The 23,378-nt window shown below is 45.2% G+C and overlaps 1 protein-coding gene across 8 annotated transcripts in view; it reads left to right on the forward strand.

The window, feature by feature from the left end:
- TDRD12 (tudor domain containing 12) overlaps nucleotides 1-23,378 on the forward strand; it is a 3,486,095-nt gene that overhangs the window by 1,077,383 nt on the left and 2,385,334 nt on the right. For all 8 annotated transcript variants that reach the window (XM_085639447.1, XM_085639446.1, XM_085639448.1 and 5 more), the window contains one exon: nucleotides 22,943-23,047. In XM_085639447.1, the coding sequence (XP_085495573.1) occupies nucleotides 22,943-23,047 (105 nt within the window). The remainder of the gene's footprint in view (nucleotides 1-22,942; nucleotides 23,048-23,378) is intronic.

Raw genomic sequence — 23,378 nt, forward strand, 5'->3', positions numbered from 1 at the left:
AATACTGGTTGACGCGGGCCGCTGGGCCTGTCTTTGCCATTCGGCCCAATGGCTAATGGAAAGGACTCCATTTAAAAGATACACCCAGTGTGGAGCTAAATTTCCACACAGTGACCACCACAAGGTCTGCAACCTTTGCCTCTCACCAGTACACGAGGAAAAGTATTGCCAGGCCTGCGCCTCTTTTCGCTCTAAAAAGACTATCCGTGATCGCCGAGCTCGACGACACGTTATGGCTCAACAGGTTACACTGGTGCCACACGACATCTTCGAAGAAGGCCCCGATGTTTCAGAGGCAGAGGATTCGGAGGAGCGCAACATAGTCTCCGAAGCTTATGACTCCGACCCCATCACTCCAGGTCAACGAGTGAGTACAAGCGTCCCTGCCCCATCAGATAAACAGAAGGCTCCAGTCAAAACTTCGCCTGAAGGCCTTAGTCGAGACCGAGGAAAAACTTCATAAGCTCAGCCTCCGCTCCAAATACAAAGGAAAAGCTTTCCGGCAGCTCGGGACCAAGCAAGCCACATATTAATACCCATTAAACACCTTTGGTGCCGAAATCAGGGATACACCCTATTCCCGTTATGCCCAAAAAGGCCTCGGTATCGAACCCTTCGGCACCAAAAGACCATAAAACCTCGGAACCAGACAAACACCGAAAACCTTTGTATCCAATGAAAATTTCCGACTCTACACCGGCATCAAAGCCAAAAGAGCACAAGACCCTTCCTACGGCTCCAGAGCCCAAATCAAAACCACGTTTGGAACTGAAAAAAATCTGCATCAAAAGGAGACAACAAGCAGAAAGAACTGTTTCGGCCAGATCCTATCGATCCGAAACAAGACATAAGTGGACCCTAAAACAGACCATATTGTCAGCCTCCCAACAAAGAAGAGGAAATCGAATACCTCACACACTCCTGAGGTACCTCTGAAGAAAAGAGCCTTTGCAACTTCAACCCTAAGACCATCTTCTCCTATTCTTCCTACCAAACCTTTGTCTCCTACAAACTCTCCTATACGCACTCCTTGACTCTCTCCATATTAACCCTTGCCACCACAGGACGAGGATGATCTAGGGGACGGGGGTAGACACGATAAGGATCCCTTAGATGACCCTGATGATGACACTACTAAACCAAAGGATACATGGGAAGATTACAACAATCCCACAGATCCTCCAGACCTTCATGATCCAGATGCATACCCATCCAGGCCATCTCCCCCAGATGACAATATAGGGTTTAGTCAGCTCATTAATAGGGTAGCGCAATATCATGGCGTTGAATACATTCAGACCCCATGGACGAAGACTTCCTACTGGATACATTTGCTCAGTCACAAAAAACAATACATACATTGCCCATGCTTAATGGTGTCATTAAACATGCACCAGACATATTTAAAGACCCATTTTATTTTATTGTTGAATTTTTCACATAGTGGATCACAGCAGACGTATGAGACAATCAGCATAGTAATTACTTTTTAAGGATAGATACATGCAGCACAGCCATAGCAAATCAACGGTAGCACATGAGTCAAGTACCAGGAGAAATAAAAAAACTTTTTAGTAAAAAAAATGGGCAGTCCATAGCAAGGGCATATAACACGTCTTACATGAGAGAAATAGCACGGCTCAGTGCGAATAAACAAGAGAAAACAGGAAATTATTCATACAAGGGTGTAGGCGTCATACAGTAACAGGCAATATGCAAGCCATAAGGCACAATAAGTAGAGTGGGGATCGTGTATCACGACTACTGTCTGCGGGATGTTCCAGGAGATACGATCAGAGCGGGCCCCAAATATCCCGGAGGTGTGAGGATGCAGGAAGGAGTTCAGCGTATGTGCTTGTTTAATCTTATCAGAGTGTCATGTCCCCAATCCATTCCTTGAATTTGGGTTCCCTGCCACGACCCCACCTACAGGCTACGCACCGTCGAGCCAGTAGTTGGCTAAATGAGACAAATTTTCGGTGTGTTACTGGTATCTGCTCTGTATATTCGAATAACGCCAGGAGAGAAGACGGCGGAGATTGACGTGGAGGTCATCAGGTCCAGTGCTGCAAACACCTGTTTGCCAGTAGGTGTGGACCGAGCAGCATTCCCAAGCCAGGTGGAAGAAATCAGCACCTTCTGCCCTACATCTGTCACACCGGCTTGTGTCGCGTAACCCAAATTTGTATAGCTTAACCGGGATGTAATAAATGCGATGTAAGAATTTATAATGGGTCATGCGTTACAGGCTACTAGAAGAGACCTGTTTGTGAGAAGTTGGCCTGATGTATGATGTCACTAGTTCTAGTGTACACCTTATATCAGTCCAAACAACCCTTATGGTGATTGGTTGTAAAGTCAACCTTATAGACCAGCTATCCTAGTGGTAGCATGGACAAGAGCAGTCTTAGGCTAAACTCTGAATGACATGTGAAGCCAGCTGTGATACCATATATAATCCCTTGAATTCTAAATGAAAGGACACCACAACAGATATATATATATATAAAATAAAGTGTATTTATTCTAGTCAAACCCTCAGCACTCTTTGAGATTCGAGGTAAGTACAACGCAGTCTTATTCAAGCATACATTAAGTCACACAGGTAAGTAATACAGTTAGGCCCTAGGGGCCACGCAAACCATATACTAAAGAAGTGGTATAAGGACCACTGTCACAGAAATAGAATAGGCCTAGGCCTAGGGAATCGCTGGGACTACACTACACTACCAACAGTTAGGAAGTGGGAGGCCCACGGGATTCAGTTGCAGAGTGGAAACACTCCAGCGTAATGCGTAAAAGTCAATAGAATCACTAGCAGTTAGAAATAAGTAGATTTAGGACACTTCTGGTATAGCTAGAAAGTCGAGACTCGGAAACTAGACCCTAGGATAGTCAATACCCTTGTGAGCACCGAAGTACCCAAGTTACCTAGCCCACGGGCTGCGGGTGCATAGGTGTGAACTTGCGTCAGGTTTCGTCGTGGACTTCTATGGATGCCTGAAGGAAAGTTGCTGACAGGCAGTCAGTGAAGAGTGTCCGGTGGATCCCAAGGCTGGGATCAAGAAGAGAGGATACCTGCAAGCAGAAGGGACAGAGTCTGGGTCACTAGCCAGTGACCACGTGGAACCAGGAAGGAACCAGGCGATGTCGTGAAGATTGCAGGTAAAGAGGTGAAGCTTGTCACAGCAGCCACGGGTACCAGGAGACGTCGAGGACGACCAGGACCAGGAGGCGCTGTCCCACGAAGGCTCTTGCTGTCGGCGGCGTCGAAGTCAAACTAGGACTCACCAAGCCTTGGCAAGCGGAACCCCGAAGAATGGAGGACTTGCTTCTGGTGCAGACCAGGAAGGTCTGGGGTGCTTCTCTTTTGCAGAGGAGCGGGAGCCAGTCTGGAGGAGCCAAACCAGCAGTGAAGATTCAAAGGTGTGTCGTCGCAAAGGCCGCTAGCCAACGGGCAAGCAACCGGACAGATGCGGCAAGCTGGAAAATGCAGAAGGGCCCCACGCAGGACTCGTGGAGTGTGGGGGGCTGATCTTCGGTGCAGATGATGCTTGGGGTTGGGGCTTCTCAATCCCCGGTGCACAACTTCGAGGGTACCTCAGAAGCTGCGCTGGAAGATACTCGCCACTTTTCCCAGGTAGCCGGTCCCACGTCTCTTGTCGCCTCCACGGATCTCAGCTCGGCTGTGGATGTGGATCAGGGTCGGAGAAGTCTGGAAGTCAAGGCTCTGGTCGGGCTCTGCAGTCGGTCCCTCATAGAACTTCAGCAAAGGGTAAGTCTCTTGATGGTGCCTGTTTGCACAGGGTAGCCACTCCTTGGCCACAAGGGAGATTCTTCAGTCTTCTTCTTTCGTCGAATGTCGAAGGTCCAGAGTTTCTGTTCAAGTTGCAGGTTCAGGATAATCTAATCTCCTGGGGCCCAGCTACCACACTTATACTAATCTGGGGGGCTGGGTTGCCTGCTAGGTCACGCCTTATGGGTGGGACCTGGGAGGGGGGTGGTTACACCCCCTTCCCTTTGTCCAGTTTCGCGCCAGGACTGGGGCTGGAGTGCCCCAGCACCGGTTTGAACTGGACTATGCATGGGACACCTTGTGTGCCCCAGGCAGTGTCTCGTTTCTTTAATCCCTCCCTCCCTGCCCCAATACACTAAGGCCTGTCTGGGGTGGTGCTCGCACCTCCCCAGGCAGGAAACCTATTGTCCAAGCCTCCCGTGCCGGGATCACTCCCAGCAGCGGGAGGTCAGACTTGTGTCGTGGCAGCAGCATCCATTTTGTGATGCTGGGGCTCTGGTTAACTTTAACCGGGTAAGTAGGTTTCAACATGTCTTCTCCCTCTAGAAGGGAGGGATAATATCCTCATCCCCAGAAAGGGGTATTATTCCCAAGTGTTAGACACCTTACACGACATGTTTTGATAAAGCCAAACCATAGTTACCATAACCGTCTAAGATTATAAGGCACTTTAAGAGTATATGGTAGGCTATATCATAGAACAGCTATAAGGACATGGTTCCGAAAGCAGCAGACAGGCTCAGCTCATGCTAGAGCACCATCTCACATGTTACCAAGCTCTCTGCCTCCAGGATTGTTAAGGCCTGCCATAGGAGTGGCTGATAGGTACACATGTGTCTATATATATAAGGTAGGTATAGGAATACTACACCTAAGCAAGGGGTGGTTACACGACCTTGCCCCAGCTGAGTGATCAGCCAGTTGTGTCATAATGGAAGGCCAGGCCAGGGGTGGCATAATACATGCTGCAGCCCCTGGTAGGCCTAGGGTACACCTATGCCCTGGGTACCTTAGGTACACTGTACAGGGGCCAATAAGGTGATCCTATCCAAATGGGTTATGCACCTAAAGTACATAGTATTAATTTAGAGAGAGAACAGCAGGGCTGTGGGTCTGATTAGCAGGCCCACAGCCATATCTAAGTCGAAAACCAGTAAAGCAAAAGCAAAAAGTGGGGGTGAACATAGAAAGCAGACGCTACTCTCCTACACTGTTCTGTCTGCAGCAGAACACCCACTGTTGATCCGTTATGTCTTGCCCGAGCTCAGCTGACCATTTATCCCGAGCAACACACGGGGGATTTTTATGGTCAGTGTAGAGGTTATGATAGTGTAGAGACTAGGTGAGAGGCGGTGGTCGCACGTAATGTGTGGTGCAAGGGGGGGACCACTGGGGGTTCCCGAGTGTATGCGGGGGTACAGTCTTTAATCCCTTAACGCAATCAGACATAAAGGAAGGTCTCCATAGCAGAAGGCGGGGGATTCGAACGTAATTGTTGGGAGTGTCCAAAATGTCTCTTCATAACAAGGAGCTTTAGAGGGAATACACCAGGCCGCCCTCCTCTCATAAATTCTCAATACAATAGAGGCCTGGCTATCAGAGTCAATTTCTTCTCTTAGGACCTACTTCTGCCGTGGGAATACCTATCTCCACACGATCTCTGGCACCTTGTCCAGTTTACTACAGTCCCAGAACTCTCAAGTCAAATATCTTAAAAGAAGAACTGCCATCAGTCAATCCGCAACAATATTCATCCTCCCCCGCAGCATGTGAGTGAACTGCACTTACTAAAAATAGAAATAAAAATAAGTGAAAGTGAGAGGGCACCTCACGTATGCAACACCAGGGAGGCTACCAGTAGGTTCTCGCCAGTATGCCCACATATATCATCATCGGTTGGCCACTCACAGAAACACAGAATATATAGTGTCCAATAGAGACAAAAGGGCAGAAAGAAAGAACTGTCCCAAATCAAAACCCCGTGATTTGCAGAGAACGACGTGTTCTATGCAATTAAAATTGAGTTAAGGCTCACTGTTAGGTTGCCCTCTTTATTAGAAGTTGTGAGCTTACTCAAAGTAAAAGCACCGCATGTTGCTAACCTTTTCCAAGAAGGAAGGCCAACCTGTTTCATTGCCATATACTTATGTTGTGGCAAATTCGTCATGGCGTGGGGTTCAGTCACTCGCCTCACTGGACAATAACTTCTTCAATAAAGGGCAGCGTCTCGTCCCTGCTCCTTATAGAAGCGGTTGCGGTGTAACGATAAGCAACGGAACTGTTTTTTAATTAGGGGTTAGAGTGACGCACACAACCCCATATGGTTTTGTGGTTTTGTGGAGGCTGGTATGTGTGCCCACAGCCTGCACCTGCATATCCGCAACGTAAGGTATTGTCCAGTGAGTGACTGAACCGCCCACTTGCGAAAACAACAAATTCATGTGTTTCCATACCTGGACGACTGGCTGATAAAAGCCAAGTCATACAGCCAGTGTGTTCACCACACTCGCCAAACAATTCAACTGCTCCACAACTTGGGGTTCACAATAAACCTCACCAAATCACATCTTTAGCCGTCCCACATACATCCGTATCTAGGGGCCACAATAGACACTTCCAAAGCCCTTGCATACTCCAATCCAGTCAGAATAGCCAGTATGCAAACCCTCATAACAATTTCAGCTCCAACACTCACTACCAGCTTGAGTGTTTATGCAACGAATAGGAATGATGGCCTCTTGCATTTTCATAGTACCTCATGCAAGGCTTCAAATGCGCCCTTAACAAGAATGTTTAGCACGTCATTGGAACCAGGCTCAAGGTCAACTTTCAGATCTGGTGATGGTGGACAGCCGCACACATCGCTCTCTGCAGTGGTGAAACACACAAAACCTTTCCAAAGGGCGGCTGTTCCTAGACCCAGTTCCACAGATAGTGCTTACAGCGGACGCGTCGCTCACCGGCTGGGGAGCCCATCTCCTAAACCATACAATTCAGAGCAGGTGGACCCCTCAACAAAAAGTGCTCCACATTGTTAGAAATGGGGGTCTCTAGTTGGCAATGGCTGGCCACTGTCCAAGTAGGGACCCTTCTTCCTTAGTCAGAGTAAGAGGGCTACACCCTTTGATAACCCCTGCTCAACCCTGTGGTAACGTAGCACGAGCAGCTAGGCTTATCTCAGAGGCAGTGTGTGAAGCGTTTATAACCATACACAGTAAACCAGTAAAGAACACTACAAAGGCACACCACACAAGTAGTTATAAAAAATAAGTATCTTTATATATAGACTTAACACAAGACCAATAACGATAAAAAGCCACAATACTGTAAAATAGGATTACTCTTGAAATGCTGCAAAAATAGTTCAAAGTGTGCTAAATGGAAATCAGTTCAAAGCAGTGGTCTCTGTGACCCTTTTACTTACAAAGTACCTGGATTTTATAGCAAAAGAAAACCAAATGTCACAAAGGAGCTGTAGCGATGATTTACAGCACGCGAGGCCAGCGATGCGATGAATCCTTGCAGCGAGGGAGGAGATGAGGCGCCGATCTGCTGATGCGTGCGGGGACAAGGCGACAAACTTCTGCACGCTAGGCCGTTGATGCAATGACTCCTTGCCGCGAGGGGGGGGAGACGAAGCGACGATCCTGTTGCGTGTCCGATCAGGTTGTGATGCGAAGAAATGGCGCTCCGCGAGGAAGCGACGATCCTGATGCGATGCGATGAAAATGGCGGACGCCCGGCGATGATCTCTGGCGTTAGCAAGCACTTGGCAGCTAGCAAACATGCGATGCGATGATCTTTGGTTGCGAGCACTCAGCGGCAGCAGCGCGTTGATTTTCCGGTGCACATTCAACTGCGGCGGCTCGCAAACGTGCGTTAGCAGCGATTTCAGCACTCTTCTCTGTAGTAGAACTAGAGGCCCTGGAACTCACAGGAGCCGCACCTGCAGATAGAAATCCTCGCTGGGAGCAATCAGAAGGCTGGTGGTGAAGTCTGATGTGCCTTAGACTACAGCAGGAGGCTAGCTCTCTTCTAGCCCTTGGGTGATTGCGTTAGCAAGATTAATAAAAGTTCTCTCAAAGTCCTTTTCCCTCTTCCAAGTCCAGTGGTAACCACTGCAGGCCAATCCAAGAAATGGGGCACAAGCACAAGGATAGTCACCTCCTGCAGATTCCTTCAGTTACATGGACAGAGGTTCGTCTTGATGTCCAGGAGCAATACCAATTGTTGGGGTTTGAGCACAGGTATTTATACCCCAAATGTCTTTGTTCTAAAGAGTAGCATATCACTGATCCCAGCCAGAACCAGTTCTGCTCAGTCCTGGAGCACTTTGTTTACCAGGCTGCATCCTTCCTTTCAGAGAGAGGGGGTTTGCCATCAAACGCACAGTAGGAGGTGGAGCCAGCATTCATCTTGCCAGGCACAGGTCAAGAAGCTACCCCGCACCTTACTCCAATGCAGATCTCTCAATTCAACCCAGGACTGACTCAGCCTGCCCTGTCCCTCCAAAACCAGACAGCCAATACACATAACAGCCGAGCACACTGGAAGGCTTAGGCAAGAAAATACCTACTTTATAAAAGTGGTATTTTCAAACACAGAATAGAAAAATAAACTTTACTAAAAGATGTATTTTAATATCCTGAGCTCAGGCATACTAAATTCGTTTTTCTACCATGTTCCTTGGGTCATTTAGGATTATAGAATGTAATAGTCAAATTGCCCATTCTGGCCTATGGAGGACAGGTAGCCTTACAGTTGTGAAAAACAAAATTGGGTGTAATTCACTACCAGGACATGCCACACATACCAAGGCATGTCCTACCTTACACATATAATGCATTCTACCATGGGGGTGACTTATATGATGCCAAGGGAAGGTTCAGGGGCTGGGAAATGTGGGCACTTCACAGCCAAGATGGCAGTTCTGGACTGCACACAGACTCTGCAGTGGCAGGTCTGAGGTACACTTGACAAGCTGCTTCTGCGGGTGGTGCAAACTTTGCTGCAGGCCCACCTGCAGCATTTGGTTTACCAGCCCTGGGGGCACACAGGCCACGTTACTAGGGACTAACAGATAAACCAAAGAAGCCAATCATGGATATACCAATTCACATATCATATTTACATGGGGAGCATTCGCGCTCTGGCACTGAATGGCAGTGGGACAGCGCCCAGAGCATCTAACACCAGCAAAAACAGAGGTAACAACAGCGGGAAAAAAGGAAGGGAGACCCACGTGAATGGTGCCAGGTCTAACACATCAATTACCTGGAGTTACTGGCAATCTTTCTAGCATTAAAATCATTCCAAGCACATCTCATCAACAAAACTGTCCTTGTTCGCACAGACAATATGACTGCAATGTATTATATTAAAAAACAAGGAGGAACACATTCTTTGCAGCTCTCTCAACTAGCGCAAAACATATGGAAAAGGGCCATCCCACAAAAGATATACCTTCTAGCAGAACATCTTCCAGGGGTACACAATCAGATTGCGGATCTGCTCAGTCGTCAGACACAGCACATCCACAAATGGGAACTACATCCACAAGAAGTTTTTCAGTCTTTTCAGATGCCACCCAGACATAGATCTGTTCGACACACATGCAAATGCAAAATGCCCAACCTTCGCCGCCAGGTATCCACACCCATTGTCCAAGGGCAATGCGATATAGATGAAATGGTCAGGCAGATTTGCGTACGCTTTTCCGCCACTCCCGCTCATTCCATTAGTAGTGCGCAAGCTCAAACAGTCTCTCAAGATGATCCTGGTTGCTCCAACATCGGCCCTACAACCATGGTTCACAACACTCCTGGAACTCTCAGTAGTTCCACACCAAAAACTACAACTCTCCTCATCTTCTTACACAGAACCATGGAGAGACAAGACATCCAGATCCAGCTCAACTAAACCCTAGCAATCTGGCTCCTGAAGTCCTAGAGTTCGGTTACCTCAACCTCCCACCGAATTGTATGAACATTATTAAAGAAGCTAGACGCCCTACTACTAGAGCTTGCTATGCAGCCAAATGGAAAAAAATTATCATTTACTGCAATAACAACAAAATTGACCCACTTCAATTCAAAACATTATTTGCTATTTACTGCATCTACAAAGATGCAATCTAGCTTACACATCCATAAGCCTACATCTTGCTGCCCTTGCCGCTGACCTACAAAACAGACATCATTTGTCATTGTTTAGGGTACCTGCCATCAAAGCGTTTATGGAAGGCCTTAAAAGGATAATTTCTCCCACAATCCAACCCTCTCCAGTGTGGAATTTAAACATTGTCCTTACTATACTCATGGGTCCTCCATTTGAACCTCTACACAAATGCGAACTGCAGTTCCTTTCATGGAAGGTAGCTTTTCTTGTTGCAATCACCGCTCTCAGAAGTGTAATTGAAATCCAGGCTTTAACTATACAAGAACCATTCTTACAAATACATCATAACAAAGTGGTTCTTAGAACAAATCCGAAATTTCTTCCTAAAGTAATCTCTGCTTTCCATCTTAATCCATCTGTGGAATTACCAGTTTTTTTTCTTCACAAAACCAGATTCTGTAGCAGAGAGAGCTCTTCACACACTTGATGTCAAGAGCTATTCTTTATTACATTGACAGAACTAAACCTTTTAGAAACACAAACCAACTGTTTGTAGCTTTCTCTCCACCTCATAAAGGAAACCCCATTTCCAAAGCTGGCATTGCCAGATGGATAGTCAAATGTATTCAAATATGCTTCCACAAAGCAAAACGCACATTAACAATTCCCCCTAGAGCGCACTCAACATGCAAACTAGGTGCTTCTAGGGCATTCTTAGGGAACATTCCCTTAGATAACATTTGTAAAGCAGCAACATGGTCTACACCGCACACCTTCACCAAACACTATGGTGTAGATGTGCAGGCAAAACAAGAAGCTTCTGTAGGCCAGGCTGTTCTTAAAACACTTTTTCAGACCATTGCAACAGATACGGGTAACCACCGCTAACGGAGAGCACTGTCGAGCTGCAGAATCACATACGCCCACCCTCCTCCCCAGTGCCTCTATCTGTTCCAGCGTTATCTTTCTTAGATACATTGCACATGGACATCTTTTCTGTTTTTTACAAACTCCATCATTTCCCTTCATGACGAAAAACAAACCAAGGATTGAGGTCATGCCCATGCGCACTATCGTCCAAGGGAGGAGTCTCCTATCTTGTGACTACAAAGACTTCTTCAAAGACAACAACAGACTGCAAACATCTGAGACAAACACCAGATGGGGATCTATGCACAAGTATGTGATTCTGCAGCTCTACATGCCAAAAACAGATGTATACTGGTCAGTAGCATTTTCCTTCTGTTGCAGTACCCCCCCCCCTCCCCACCTCCACACTTTTTGCCTGGCTTCTGATGCAACTTTGACTGTAGAGTTCTGGGTCCTTGCTAACCAGGTTCCTAGTACCAGTGTTCTTTCCCAAAACTGTACCATTGTTTCCACAATTGGCATACCTTTAGCTCACATATAAGTGGTACCAAGGGCCCTGTGACCACGGATCGTCTCTAAGGGCTGCAGCATGTATTAGGCCACCCTACGAGATCCCTCACCAAACACATGCACACTACCACCACAGCCTGCATGTTTTGGTGCAGATAAAAGTGAAGAGTTGACCTGGCACACCTCTCTGTGTCAGGCCTACCAGCACTGAAAGAGGCATAGGTCATTGACCCCTACAGCAGGCCTTACAGCGGGGTGCACTATACCTTGTGTGAGGATATAACTACATGAGCAGGTATGCCCCTTTAGTGTATAAATACATTCTTAGACATTTAAGTGCAAAGTTAAGCCATACTGAGTACATGGGCTGGATGCTTGTCACTACGAGTTTCACAGTTCCATGATGGATTCACCAAATCCCAAGATGTTTGGTACCAAACATCTCTGCTTAATGAGGCCACACTGATACCAGTGTTAGATTCATTACTAAATGCTCTCAGAGGGCACCTCAGATGTGCCCCCTAAAAACCTACCAACGCACTACTGTGTGCCTAACTGGTGTCCACCAGCCTGCCACCTCTAGAAATGTTTCTGACCCCCTGAGGTGGGACCGTTTTGCGCACATGGGTCAGAAACCAAGCCTGCTCTGAGTAGAGGTGCTTCACACCTAGCCCCAAGCAGCAAGGGCATTGATAGGTAGTGAGCCTTATAGGCATCCTGTCCTTTGGTATGCTGACCATGGCCTCTCCAGCTAGGAGAGATTCCCGCCCCTCTGACCAAGCCCCACTTTTGGCAGTAAGGTCTGCGGGAAAATTAGTAAGCAGGAGAGGTGTGTCCCCTCTCAGCCAGGACCACTAAGGTGTCCTGATCTGAAGAGACCCCCCTCCTTTGAGAATCTTCCGTATTGTTTTTGCAGGATTCTAGCCAATAGGGTTAACAGTATGCTCTCTCCCAAGAGGGAGTGGTCATACAAAGGGTATAGTCACCCTAAAGGTAAGTAGCCTAATAAATACTACCTTTTAATCTCTTTAACACCCCTAAATTGAGTATTTATGAAGAGAACAAGGCAGAGCTATGCAGCAGCGAAGACTGGAGACACCAACTGACTTGGCTCCAGCCCTACAAGCCTGTCTCCAGCCCTCAAAGACCCTGCTACAGAAGAGCGACTTGTTCCGAAGCCCAGCAACCTCCAGAGCCCTGGGAGTATTCCCTGCCTTCAACAACAGCAAATCCTCCTGATCTCCTGTGGACAGCGGACCTGTCCAGAGGAAAAGCCATTCTAAAACCCAAAGCTCTGCCTGTGGAACTGCGAAGTCGACCACCTCTGCACTGGGCGCCCACAGCCTGAGTCCAATCGGCCCACCGGTCCAGAAAGGTGCCCTAGCAATCCTTAGCAAAAGTCCCTCCTGGGTTGACGCCTGGCACACTCAACGTCGATGCCTGCAGCCTCTGCACAAAGACCGCAACAGTAAGCTGATTTCTGATGCTAAAGGACATTCCTTCACCCAGAGCCCCTGGGCCTTGGTGAGATCTACGATGGTGTCCAGACACTCCAGCACATCCCAGCTTGCCTGTGCTACTGTAGGATTGTTTCATCCGGCCTCCTGGCCCGAGCCTGCAGCCTTTTTCAAAGTTAGAGATTTGCTGTTGGCTTGCATTGGCAGTTCCACTGTGGGTGTACATATGGTGCTACCTTGTGGCCCCTCTGTGCTGGTGGTGCAGTGAGGCTAGTTACTTGAACCTTGCCTGGTACTGATTCTTCATCCAAAAGCTCAAAATTGTAAATCGGTAACTTACCTGCATATTGCTGATTGTGTTTCCTCCCATAGGATAACATTGTACTGATTGAGTGTCCATTTTTTGCATTAAAAACACAGTGATACTGCAAAACGTATTTTACTGCAACAAAGTATCTTTGGTTCTAAGAAATAAATGTACAAAAAGTAATATTTTTACAAACCTTTGGTCTCTGATTTAGTCATGGAGTGTGCGTAATAATTTCTCGCCTGTGTGTGTACAACAAATTATTAGCTCTGCCCTCTGTTAAGCCTAACTGCTCGCCCACACTACCACAAAAGAGAGCATTAGTATTATCTACTAGAATTAGACAGGCTTCCAGGCAGATTGAGAAATTAGCGATGCAAAGGAATGTTTTGAGTGTCTAAATAGAGGGGGGCAGCACACAACTTGATGGGTTTTCTTAAATAGTGCAGTTACCTATGAGGTTGGCTTTAGGGTGTGGAGAATGCAGACCAGGTTGTTTAGTAATGAAAGCTTTAATGTAGTTTTAAAAAGGACCGTCTTCAGATGGGATGAGGGGAGTAAAGATGCAAGAGCGTTGCCTTAGAGTTGGTGAGGCGGATGTTATTGCAAATGCTTCCAGTTTTAATGAAGAGGATTTTGGTGTTTAACATTTTCTTAAATTGAGTGATGAATGGATGTGGGAACGAGATCAGTGCAATTTGATTTGTTTGGGAAAAAAAAAACCACACCCTCCCTTTGTTCTCCACGTATTCATTGGATTTGGAGTATTGATCCGATTTGTCAAGTTCCTGGTTACAATGTGGTTTAAAGGTGTATGGGTAGTCCTTTTTGGGTGTTCTGAAACATTTACTTTTAATTTAAGCAAGTGGGTTTTCATTATCCTTTAGAAGTAGATAGGGATGGGTGGGTAATGAAAGAGTTAGAGTAAAGTGACATAATTTACCCGATCAAGCCTGAAGGGTGAGAAGCAGCCATGGTATGTAAGGCAGATATAATGGGGACGAGATTGACCATTATGTGAATAGAATCCAGAATGTGTGTGTAAGTTTGAGTGAAGCCATAAGGTATAGAAGGAATTCACGGAGGTGTGAAACTGAGATTAAAATCCCCTTGCGTTGTGTTGTTACTTTTAGTTAGAACACATGATAGGGTTGATAAAATGATGCATACATACTTAAGAACTATTAGCAGTTGCCGAGGGGTGATTAGTTTAGAACAGCGACTTTAAATTTCTAGTGCCTGTACAATCTCCTGAATTGACCCTCAGACCTTGACCAAAGGGGTTGGCATGCTAAGCAACGAGGACTTGTATGCAATGTCTGTTAAGGTTGTTTTGGAAGCATGAAAGCATTACCTGAGAAATGATAATTTCTAATCAGTGCTGCTTGAAGGAGTATTACATAAAGGACGAAGTGTCATAGCAACATTCGATGTGATGTGTTCTGAACCTGTTAGTGTTTCCACCTTTTAATATGCCTCAGAAATAAAGGGGGCTGTTTTGGGGTGTGTGTAGGTGTGTGGGCATCTTATGTTGTGGATGTCTGGTGCGTGTGCATCTGACTGTGGGTGCCTGATTGGTGTGTTTGTGTCTCATGATGTGTGGTCATCTCACAGTGGGCGTGTGGGTATCTGATTGCTTCTGCGTGTTTGGCATACTTGCCTCTGGTGGCATGCACAGGTGTCTGGTGTGTATACATATCTGACATGATTGTGGGTATCAGAGGGTGAGTGGAGGTATTGGGTGCATGAGGGTATGTGTGCTATTGGTATCTGAGGGTGTGTTGGCATCTGATGAGGGTGTGTGTTGGCATCTGATGAGGGTGTATGTTGGCATCTGGAGGTCTGTGACATCTGAGGGTGTGTTGGGAATGTACTTTAGTATCGGAGGGTGTTAAGTCATCTAACATCGGATGTTGGGTGCTTGTGTGTCTAATGATTGTCTGGTTATATGAGGGTGTGTGATGACTTAATATTACACATTTCTAGAGAATTCCCTCTTGTTAATCTCCAGGGTTAAGCCCCAAGCATACTGAATGAGAAATTGCACATTAGTGTGTCTTTTCAACCAACATTAGACTTGTCTATCGGAGTACAGGAAGTGTTGGACTTGCCCCTCTCTGCAGATCACCCCCAAACCTTTTGCCTTCTCCCTTCCTGTTTTCTGAAATTAGTTTTTGTTGCTATTTGAACTTTACTGCTGCTAATCAGTGCTAAAGTGCTAGTTCCTTCTCCGTTAAACATGGTTAAATTGTCTTCCACCCAATGGGTACATTTAATTTAATTATATGTCCCTAGTAGAGTGATACATGTACCCAGGGTCTTTAAATTAAATGCTACTAGTCTCCCATAAGCACTTTTTATGTCACACTCTAAAAGTAACCTTTTAAAACCTGTCAGGCCTGCCATTGCAGCCTGTGTTCAGTTCAAACTGCCATTTTGACCTGGAAAGCAAACCTGTTGCCTGAATAGTTATGGCACCCCTGTGGTAGACCCTAAACAGTCTGTAGGATAGGGCACATTGTATTTAAAAGGTAGGGCATGTGGTTTTAAATATTACATATCATGGTACTGAAAAACTGTTTTTACTACTTTGAGGCCTACCATTCCCACAGGATAACATTGGGTTACCTTAATGCATTTAAAAAGTGTTCACTTTTGATTGGGAACATGTAGAAATATCATGTTCAGACTCAAATGAATTGTAATTTAAAATCCTCTTTAATGGTAAAGTACGATTTTAGATTATAATTTTGAGAATGTAACTTTTAGAATGTTGGCATTTTCCTGCCCTAAACTTTGAGGCTCCAGCTGCCTCTGCCTGTTAATTGCTCCCCCATCAGAAATGCGTATTAGGCTTGGGCATTGAACAGTAGGACCTGGGTGTATCTGTGAGAAGACCATCCTGCCAGGATAGGAGAGGCAGAGCTGCTCCCTGTCCCACTTCCATATTAAAGTGCTGCTTCCAGCACACTCACAAAGGAAATTGTCACTGGGCTACTGTCACCCTAGACCACTTGGAGCATGCGTAGGCAATGGAAGGGAATGTCCAGGACCAGATTTTTGTGGGGGGTGGAGTATAACCTAAAAGTTTACCCCACTTCAAAGGTTGACACTAGGTATAAATATTGGACCCTCAGGCCACCTCTTCAATACACTCCTGGACCTGTGGTAGACTTCAGAAGTCCTGCCTTGTACTTCATAGGCATGCCTTGTTTCTCAGAGGACTGCCATGCTGCCACCAGAAGACTGTCGTCCTGCTTGAGGCCTTCCTTGTTTTTCAGATGACTTCCCTGCTACTCCAGGCCTGCCTTGCTGCTTGAAGGAGAGACCATCTCATTGAACCTAGGAATACCAGAGTGACTTGAATGGTCAGGGTTGACCTCTTGTTCTGAGATACAGGAACACAAAAAGCTCCAGAGGGCTCTTTGTAAAATGCCTATCTAACCTGCTACAACTGGCACTGCCTGGTAATGCAATTTATTGACCCCACCTGGCCTCTGCTGGAGTGAGTTTCCCTTCCACACGAGGTCCTTCCACTGGTCCTAAATCCTTGTCTGGCATCGGATGAGCTCCCCCTGTAAAGTCCTGCTGTTTTGAACTCTGCTCGCCAGATTTTGAGACAGCATTTTCTTCCAGCTAGACTATCCCGGTCCCTGTACCTGGCCTGCACTCCATAGCAGTCGGCCTAAAATTGTGACTTTGTTTCAGTCTACAGCGACAAGATACCCACAGTTACCCCTTTTTGCTTCTTGGCTCTAGTTTTACTTAAACAGCAACATTATGTGGCATGAACCTCTGTGTCACTCAGTGCACAGCCTTGAAATGAGATACTTCTCATCATAAACCACAATTTTGACAAATGTTCCTTTGTTTAAACCATATTTTTATTTGTAATGTTCCAAACGTTCATCCATTTTTTAATCGTTCACTTCCAAGGCAGAGTTAATTCGTAATAACTCCTTTTCATCCGACATTTGCATGCCCATCCAGGCCTTATCAATGCTGTGGCTGAAATAACAATTTATTCTAGTTGATATCGTGATTTAGACCCAGTGCATTTCGGGCTTTTAACGCCCTTTGTCAAGTGTATCTGCAAAATTAAATGGAATTCGTAAATATTCTAATTATTGCATGCCAAAGTACCCTTCTTGAATATTAGTACCGCTATATTATTCAAAAACATGCCTGTTTAACTTAAAAATCATCAAAGTGAATGCACCTTAGGAAAACCCTTTTATTTACATTACCTACTATTGCAAAATCCTACGTAAACCCCCCCCCCCCCCCATCTCCGAAAAAACTATGTGCCCATCAACTAAATCTGTAGTCTCCCTTCTACCCGTTACTTGCTGTACCAAAAATGTATACCCTGCACCCCGAAACCTAAACTCGTACGTCAGTACCCATTTTTACATAGTGTGCCACACATCAAAAACAACCAAACATTCACCTCTTCACGTTGTTTTCAAACGCCATTGCTGCTCCCTTCCTCATCTCCACGTCCCACATGTGCACTATCTACTTTAAACCGTAGTACACACCCCGTGACCCAATCACGTGTACAATTCAAAGCAATATGTACACCAGTCTTCAACAATGCAGCTATGCTCATAAATAGGAAATCATAGACATTCGTGATAATTATACCCACCTTCATTCAATGGTCCCCTTAATCTAACATTTTCAAAAGTGAATCACAGTGATAAATGCAAAACGAAAACAATCAACATTTTAAATTGCCACTTCTAACGAACATTGTGCTCGAGTACATAATTTGTGAGTAAATTCAGAATGTCCTTCTTAGAATATATTACTGTTCACAAAGAATGAGTTCATTGCTCCCATGTAAACTTTTCTCTAGAATCTCGATGTTTCCCTTTTTGCTGCCTTGGAAGTAAAATGCTGTTTTTTTAGGTCTTGCCTAGCGTTGCAGCGCATGCGCTGCACCCTCGGCGAGGCATAATGTTAATGAGGAGATTTTAGAAGGGGGCTTCAAGCCCCGCCCCTTTTTCATAGGCTGGTGTCACAGTTTATGCTAAACGGTGGCCTACCATTGGAAAATAGCTTTTTTTGTTGCTGCCCATTCCCCTTTTCGTCAGGCCCATCCGGACAGGATCTTCTGCTTTGCGGCTGTCGCGAAGCAGCTTCTTATCTTTAGGGGGCCATCTGTTTTCACTCAGCCGCATGATTATTTTTGCATCGCGCTTCACTTAAAGTGAAAGTGCGAAGCAAATATAAACACGCGGCTGCCTTCCCGCAATGGCGAGCGCTGCTTGTTCTATCTTTTCCTCCTCTGACTGTCCTCTCTTTGAACTCCATGACGTTGCGACAGCTTGTTTTTAGGAGCGCCTGGGCCTGTCTGGCCCGTAATAAGAGTTCCTTTTGGCCCTGTGCTGTGACTGTATGATGCTGGATGTCATAATGATCCTGGACTCTGTGCCCCCATATGCGAACTGCCCTAAAGTGTGAGTTTTGAGGATGATCTGAGTCATTGTTGGCTCCGCACATGTGTGAGCTTCTTTTCTGCTCCGGGCCAGGGCCGGCGGTGTCTGCTCTTCTGTGGGATGGTCAGAAGGTGCGCGCTCAGCGACTCCGATTTCGGTCCCTCTGCTCCTTGAAGGCAGCACCCTGTGCCTTTGCGCGAGACTGGTTAAAGTACACTGCCGAGATTCCGGTAAAACTGGTTTCCCTCGGTGTCGGGTGAGTGAGGAGAAATCCCTGCACGAACCAATGATTTACAATAGTTACTGTGTAGTGCGTTCTTTTTAATAAAAAATAAAAAAAAAAATTAAATGGAACATCTGAGTTCTGCAGGTGGTGGTACTTTGAATACATTTTATGTGCATTTATTGCACAACTAAAGGATTTGTTAGGCAGAAATCGGGAATTCTGCCAACGGTAGGAGCTCTCTACGTTGCAGGTAGGTGAGGTTTACGGTCACAAAATTCCTTGTTGCCATTTTTTGGGTGCAGAGTTTATAATAAAACAAATCCACAATTGCCCCACCCCTCATGGTGCTCTTTTGGACTTCTCCCACGGTGGTTTTAGGCGCGCGACTTCACTTTTTCTTCCACCACCCCTAGTTTATGGGGTCACTAAGTGAATTAACTTTGCTAGTGCTGAATGATACATTCACAGAGCAAAATCCCCTACGTTGTGGATCACCTTTATGTTCCCGTCCCCAAATGTGCTGTCACTCGTTCTCTGTGGGTTGTTCCCGGGACTTGTGTATGCCAGAATTGCACTGGGGAGACATTCGGCCTCTTGAGTCTGTTTTTACCCCAGGCGACAGGGTGCTGAAAGGCATCTCCCCTTTCGCCGGCATGAGATGCTTATTGCTCACCTGCTTGCACCCACCAGAGGACAGCCGCGGCATGCTTCTCCCTGGGCCTCGAACTGGAAGCCATTCGAAAAAGCTTAGAATACATTTGGACTCTGGATGAATGTGCTCTGTAATGCAGGGACGTTTTGAGACTGGAAGCTGCTGGTGCAGTGCAAGAGAGAGGCACAGAAAACAGACTTACAAACCAGAATGAATGGCCCCAGTTCTTGCTGGGCCTTGTGTTTTTACCACAGGCCAGTCACACAAATATCGCGCTCTCCGACACCGAGGCGGCCTTGAAAGGTCTTGGCCTGGGCATCTGTGCACTGGTGAGGTGAAAAGGGGATAGCGGGGGTCATAGTCTATTGATCTTCATGTGTTCATCCATTCATTACTCAGAAATAATTCCCATTCCTTGGTTACAGTGTTTTGACGTTGTGTGCAGTGTAAATAGCATTGCTAACCCACAGCCCCGAATCTGGTTTGAGGGCAGGGCTGATGGGCCAGGCCCTCAACAGACAGGCCTTTGAAGGCCCATTTATAACTTGAAAAGCACCCGTTTGTGTTTATGTTCGTAATCTAAAGCCTTCGCTTCACATAAGCCCTTGGGCATCGATCTCTCTGCCTGATCACTTTATTTGAATGACTCACGAATGAAGAGATGATAGAAGCTGTCCAGGGGTCATTTATTGAATTACAGCTGCGAGCCCCACTGAAAAGTCATGGTGAGCAGAGCCGAAGGGTGAAATCCTGACGTGGCAGTGGTTGGAATTGATCTGTTAGTTACATCGCCCACCAAACTGGGGTTGGAGGTGGGACATTAAGCAGCTGGATGGAGTCTTGGTGAGAGTTGATTTGCGTCAACGTTTCTGAATTGTTAGTTAATTCTCTTGAACGAATCAGGGCAAAGTATTTGGCCCAGGAAAATTAAAATTTCAGTGAACAGTCCGTTGACGGAAGAGTGACGCAATTATTTTGGACTTTCATGACTGAAGTATGTGATGGATGGAAAGTCCCAAGTTTGAAACACACAAAACAATCCAGCCTTCTAGATTTGTTGAATTCATTACCATTAAATTAAATAACACTCTTATTAACAATGGTTCGAAACATCAGAATTGTGGTATAAAGCTTTATATAAAAACATTAATTTTCTACAGTTTAAACGTTAGTTTGTTTGAAAATATGAGGGGTAAAGCCTGGAACTGGCTGACAGCACATCACTTGACTTTCGACTTAAAATCATCATTGCCACATTCATTCTATGGATGTGCGCACTAAAGCCTTGTAATGGATTAAGCAAACATATATTTGTGGCAACCTTAAAAATCTGGCATTGGTTCAGCCCCCCTGGGTCTCCGTCAGACACCTCTGCAGTCCATATGTTTGGAGCTCTCCTTGGTGACTCGCAATATCTTTACAGCTTACGGGCACGGCTACTCGATCAGATCTACAGCGCACCAGGGTGACGTCACATTTCCGTTTTGTTTTAACATAGGACTTAAATTGAAACACATGTGAGAAATGTCGTAGTATGGATTTTGTAGTGTCCGCAAATAGATCTACACACCTGATGAATTGGGTCCTACAATTGCATTATGAATGTATCCTCCTGTCAACTTGTGTTAATCACACACCTTTCTCTTCAGTCCTTAATACCCCCCCCACGCCCCCCCCCCCCCCCCCCACCCTCCGTAGCTGAGGTACTGGAATAATTTTCCAAGCCCTATACAAAGAACAGCAGCTGCAAACGAGCCACACCCATACAGCAGGAGAGTGGTAGGGGTGTACTAATTAGCTAGTAATGCATTTTAGAGCACATTTCCAGAAATATGACTAACCCATGGTGTAGTGGTGACTGCCATTTACAGAGCACACATTTTTCATTGAAACATCCTCTTCAGTGGCTACTACATTTCCGTGCAGTTTTACAGATACCACACTTTTTCTTTTTTTTCTACTTTAATAAGTGCGGCGCCGTCTTCACGGACACCGTGCTATGCAGTGCAATGGGTGTTGCTTTTGGTATTGTAAATAACAATACCTTTTAATTTTTTTAAAAGCATTGCCATTTACAATATCAATAGCTCCAAATAATGTAATTGCGAGACCTATTACATTGTAAATGGTTTTTATATACGAGTTGTCCAATTCTTCCAGTCTTTAACATGCGGGTGCAAACTGCTGTAGGGACATAGTCTTGAAAATACAATAACTGAAGTGGTAGAATGCACACCTGCCGGTAAACGCTTGTAAAAGTTTATCAATGCTTTTGGCGTGCAGACTGAAACTGTGGTATGTCCTCAACATCCCTGGAATAATCTGGAACATTATGTGGCACGAACCTGGCAAGGACCTCCACGCTATATTATTCAAAACATGCCGGTTTAACTTAAAAATAATCAGTGAATGCACCTAATGAAAACCTTTTCATTGACATTACCTACTATTGCAAAATCCTACGTAAACCCACCCATCTCTGAAAAAATTATGTGCCCATCAACTAATGTTAGATAAGGGGGACATTGATTGATGGTGGGGTATAATTAGGTGCATTCACTTTGATGATTTTTAAGTTAAACCGGCATGTTTTGAATATTATAGCGGTACTAATTAGTCAAGAAGGGTACTTTGGAATGCAATAATTAAAATATTTATGGGTTCCATTTAAGTTTGAAGATACCCCGGACGAAGGGCGTTAAAAGCCCGAAATGCATTGGATCTAAATCAAGATATCAACTAGAATGAATTGTTAATTCAGCCACAGCATTGATAAGGCCTGGATGGGCATGTTAATGTCGGATGAAAAGGAGTTGTTACGAATTAACCCTGCCTTGGAAGTGAACGATTAAAAAATAGATGAACTTTTGGAACATTACAAATAAAAATATGGTTTAAACGAAGGAACATTTGTCAAAATGGTGGTTTACGAGGAGAAGTATCTAATTTCAAGGCTGTGCACTGAGTGACTCGGAGGTTCGTGCCACCCAGTGTTGCATATTATTCCTGTGGTGTTGAGGACAGACCACGGTTTCAGTTTACACGCCAACAGCATTGATCAACTTTTACAAGCGTTTACCGGCAGGTGTGCATTCTACCACTTCATTCATTCTAGTTTTACTTAAACGTCTAATATGGCATAGCTCTAGTTCTACTGATTGGTTTTCTGTCATTTTGATATAATTTTATTTATTAGATTTTACTCTGTTTTAAATTGGTGTGGGATATCTTTTGTGTTTTGACTTTATTACGGTTTGTTTGCTGAATAAATACTTATCACAGTGCCTTAAGCTTGATTCCTTTTGTGCCATACTACCAGAGGTTTAAGCACCTGTTTATTTATTGACTTTTATCTCACTGATTATGGTTCTTGCTTGCGAAGGATTTTCACCCCCTCAATCAAAAGACTAATTTCTTACAATGTGAATCTTTGGAAGGTCAGTTCTAAATAGCAAGTGTTGAAGGCAAGTAAAATTGTGTTGAAAATCTATTAAATATGTTCTAATTTATGTTTAACACCTTTGTATTCACCAGTCACACATAAAGTGTAATTGTTCTTACAGTGGGCTTTCTGCAAATGAAATGTTGACCTGGAGCAATATGAAATATTGGTTTGAAGATAAAACACCTACCAGGAAAAATGAGGATATAAAACGTGACTGTGCCAAGTAAGAAGTGTTCAGTTTGTACATATATATGCATTTATATACACGCTCACACCACACCCCCTATATTTGTACTTTAACACTTTGGAAGTCACAATCGTTATTGGGTTTGCGTTTTAATTTGCAGATGGTTTCAAAGTAACTTAACACAGTTCCTCATAGTTAAGCCTGACTGCTTTTGTGCCAAACCACCGGAGGGTTAAACAGTTTAATTTATTAACTTTTGTATTTCACCCTGACGAGGATTGTGGTTCTTGCTTGAAGGTTTTAAACCCCCTCAAAACCAATAACCCAATTTCTAACAGGAAGTAAGACCACAACCCTGCTAGAGACT

The sequence above is a fragment of the Triturus cristatus genome, chromosome 12 (assembly GCF_964204655.1).
Source record: "Triturus cristatus chromosome 12, aTriCri1.1, whole genome shotgun sequence".
In the NCBI taxonomy this organism is placed as follows: Eukaryota; Metazoa; Chordata; class Amphibia; order Caudata; family Salamandridae; genus Triturus; species Triturus cristatus.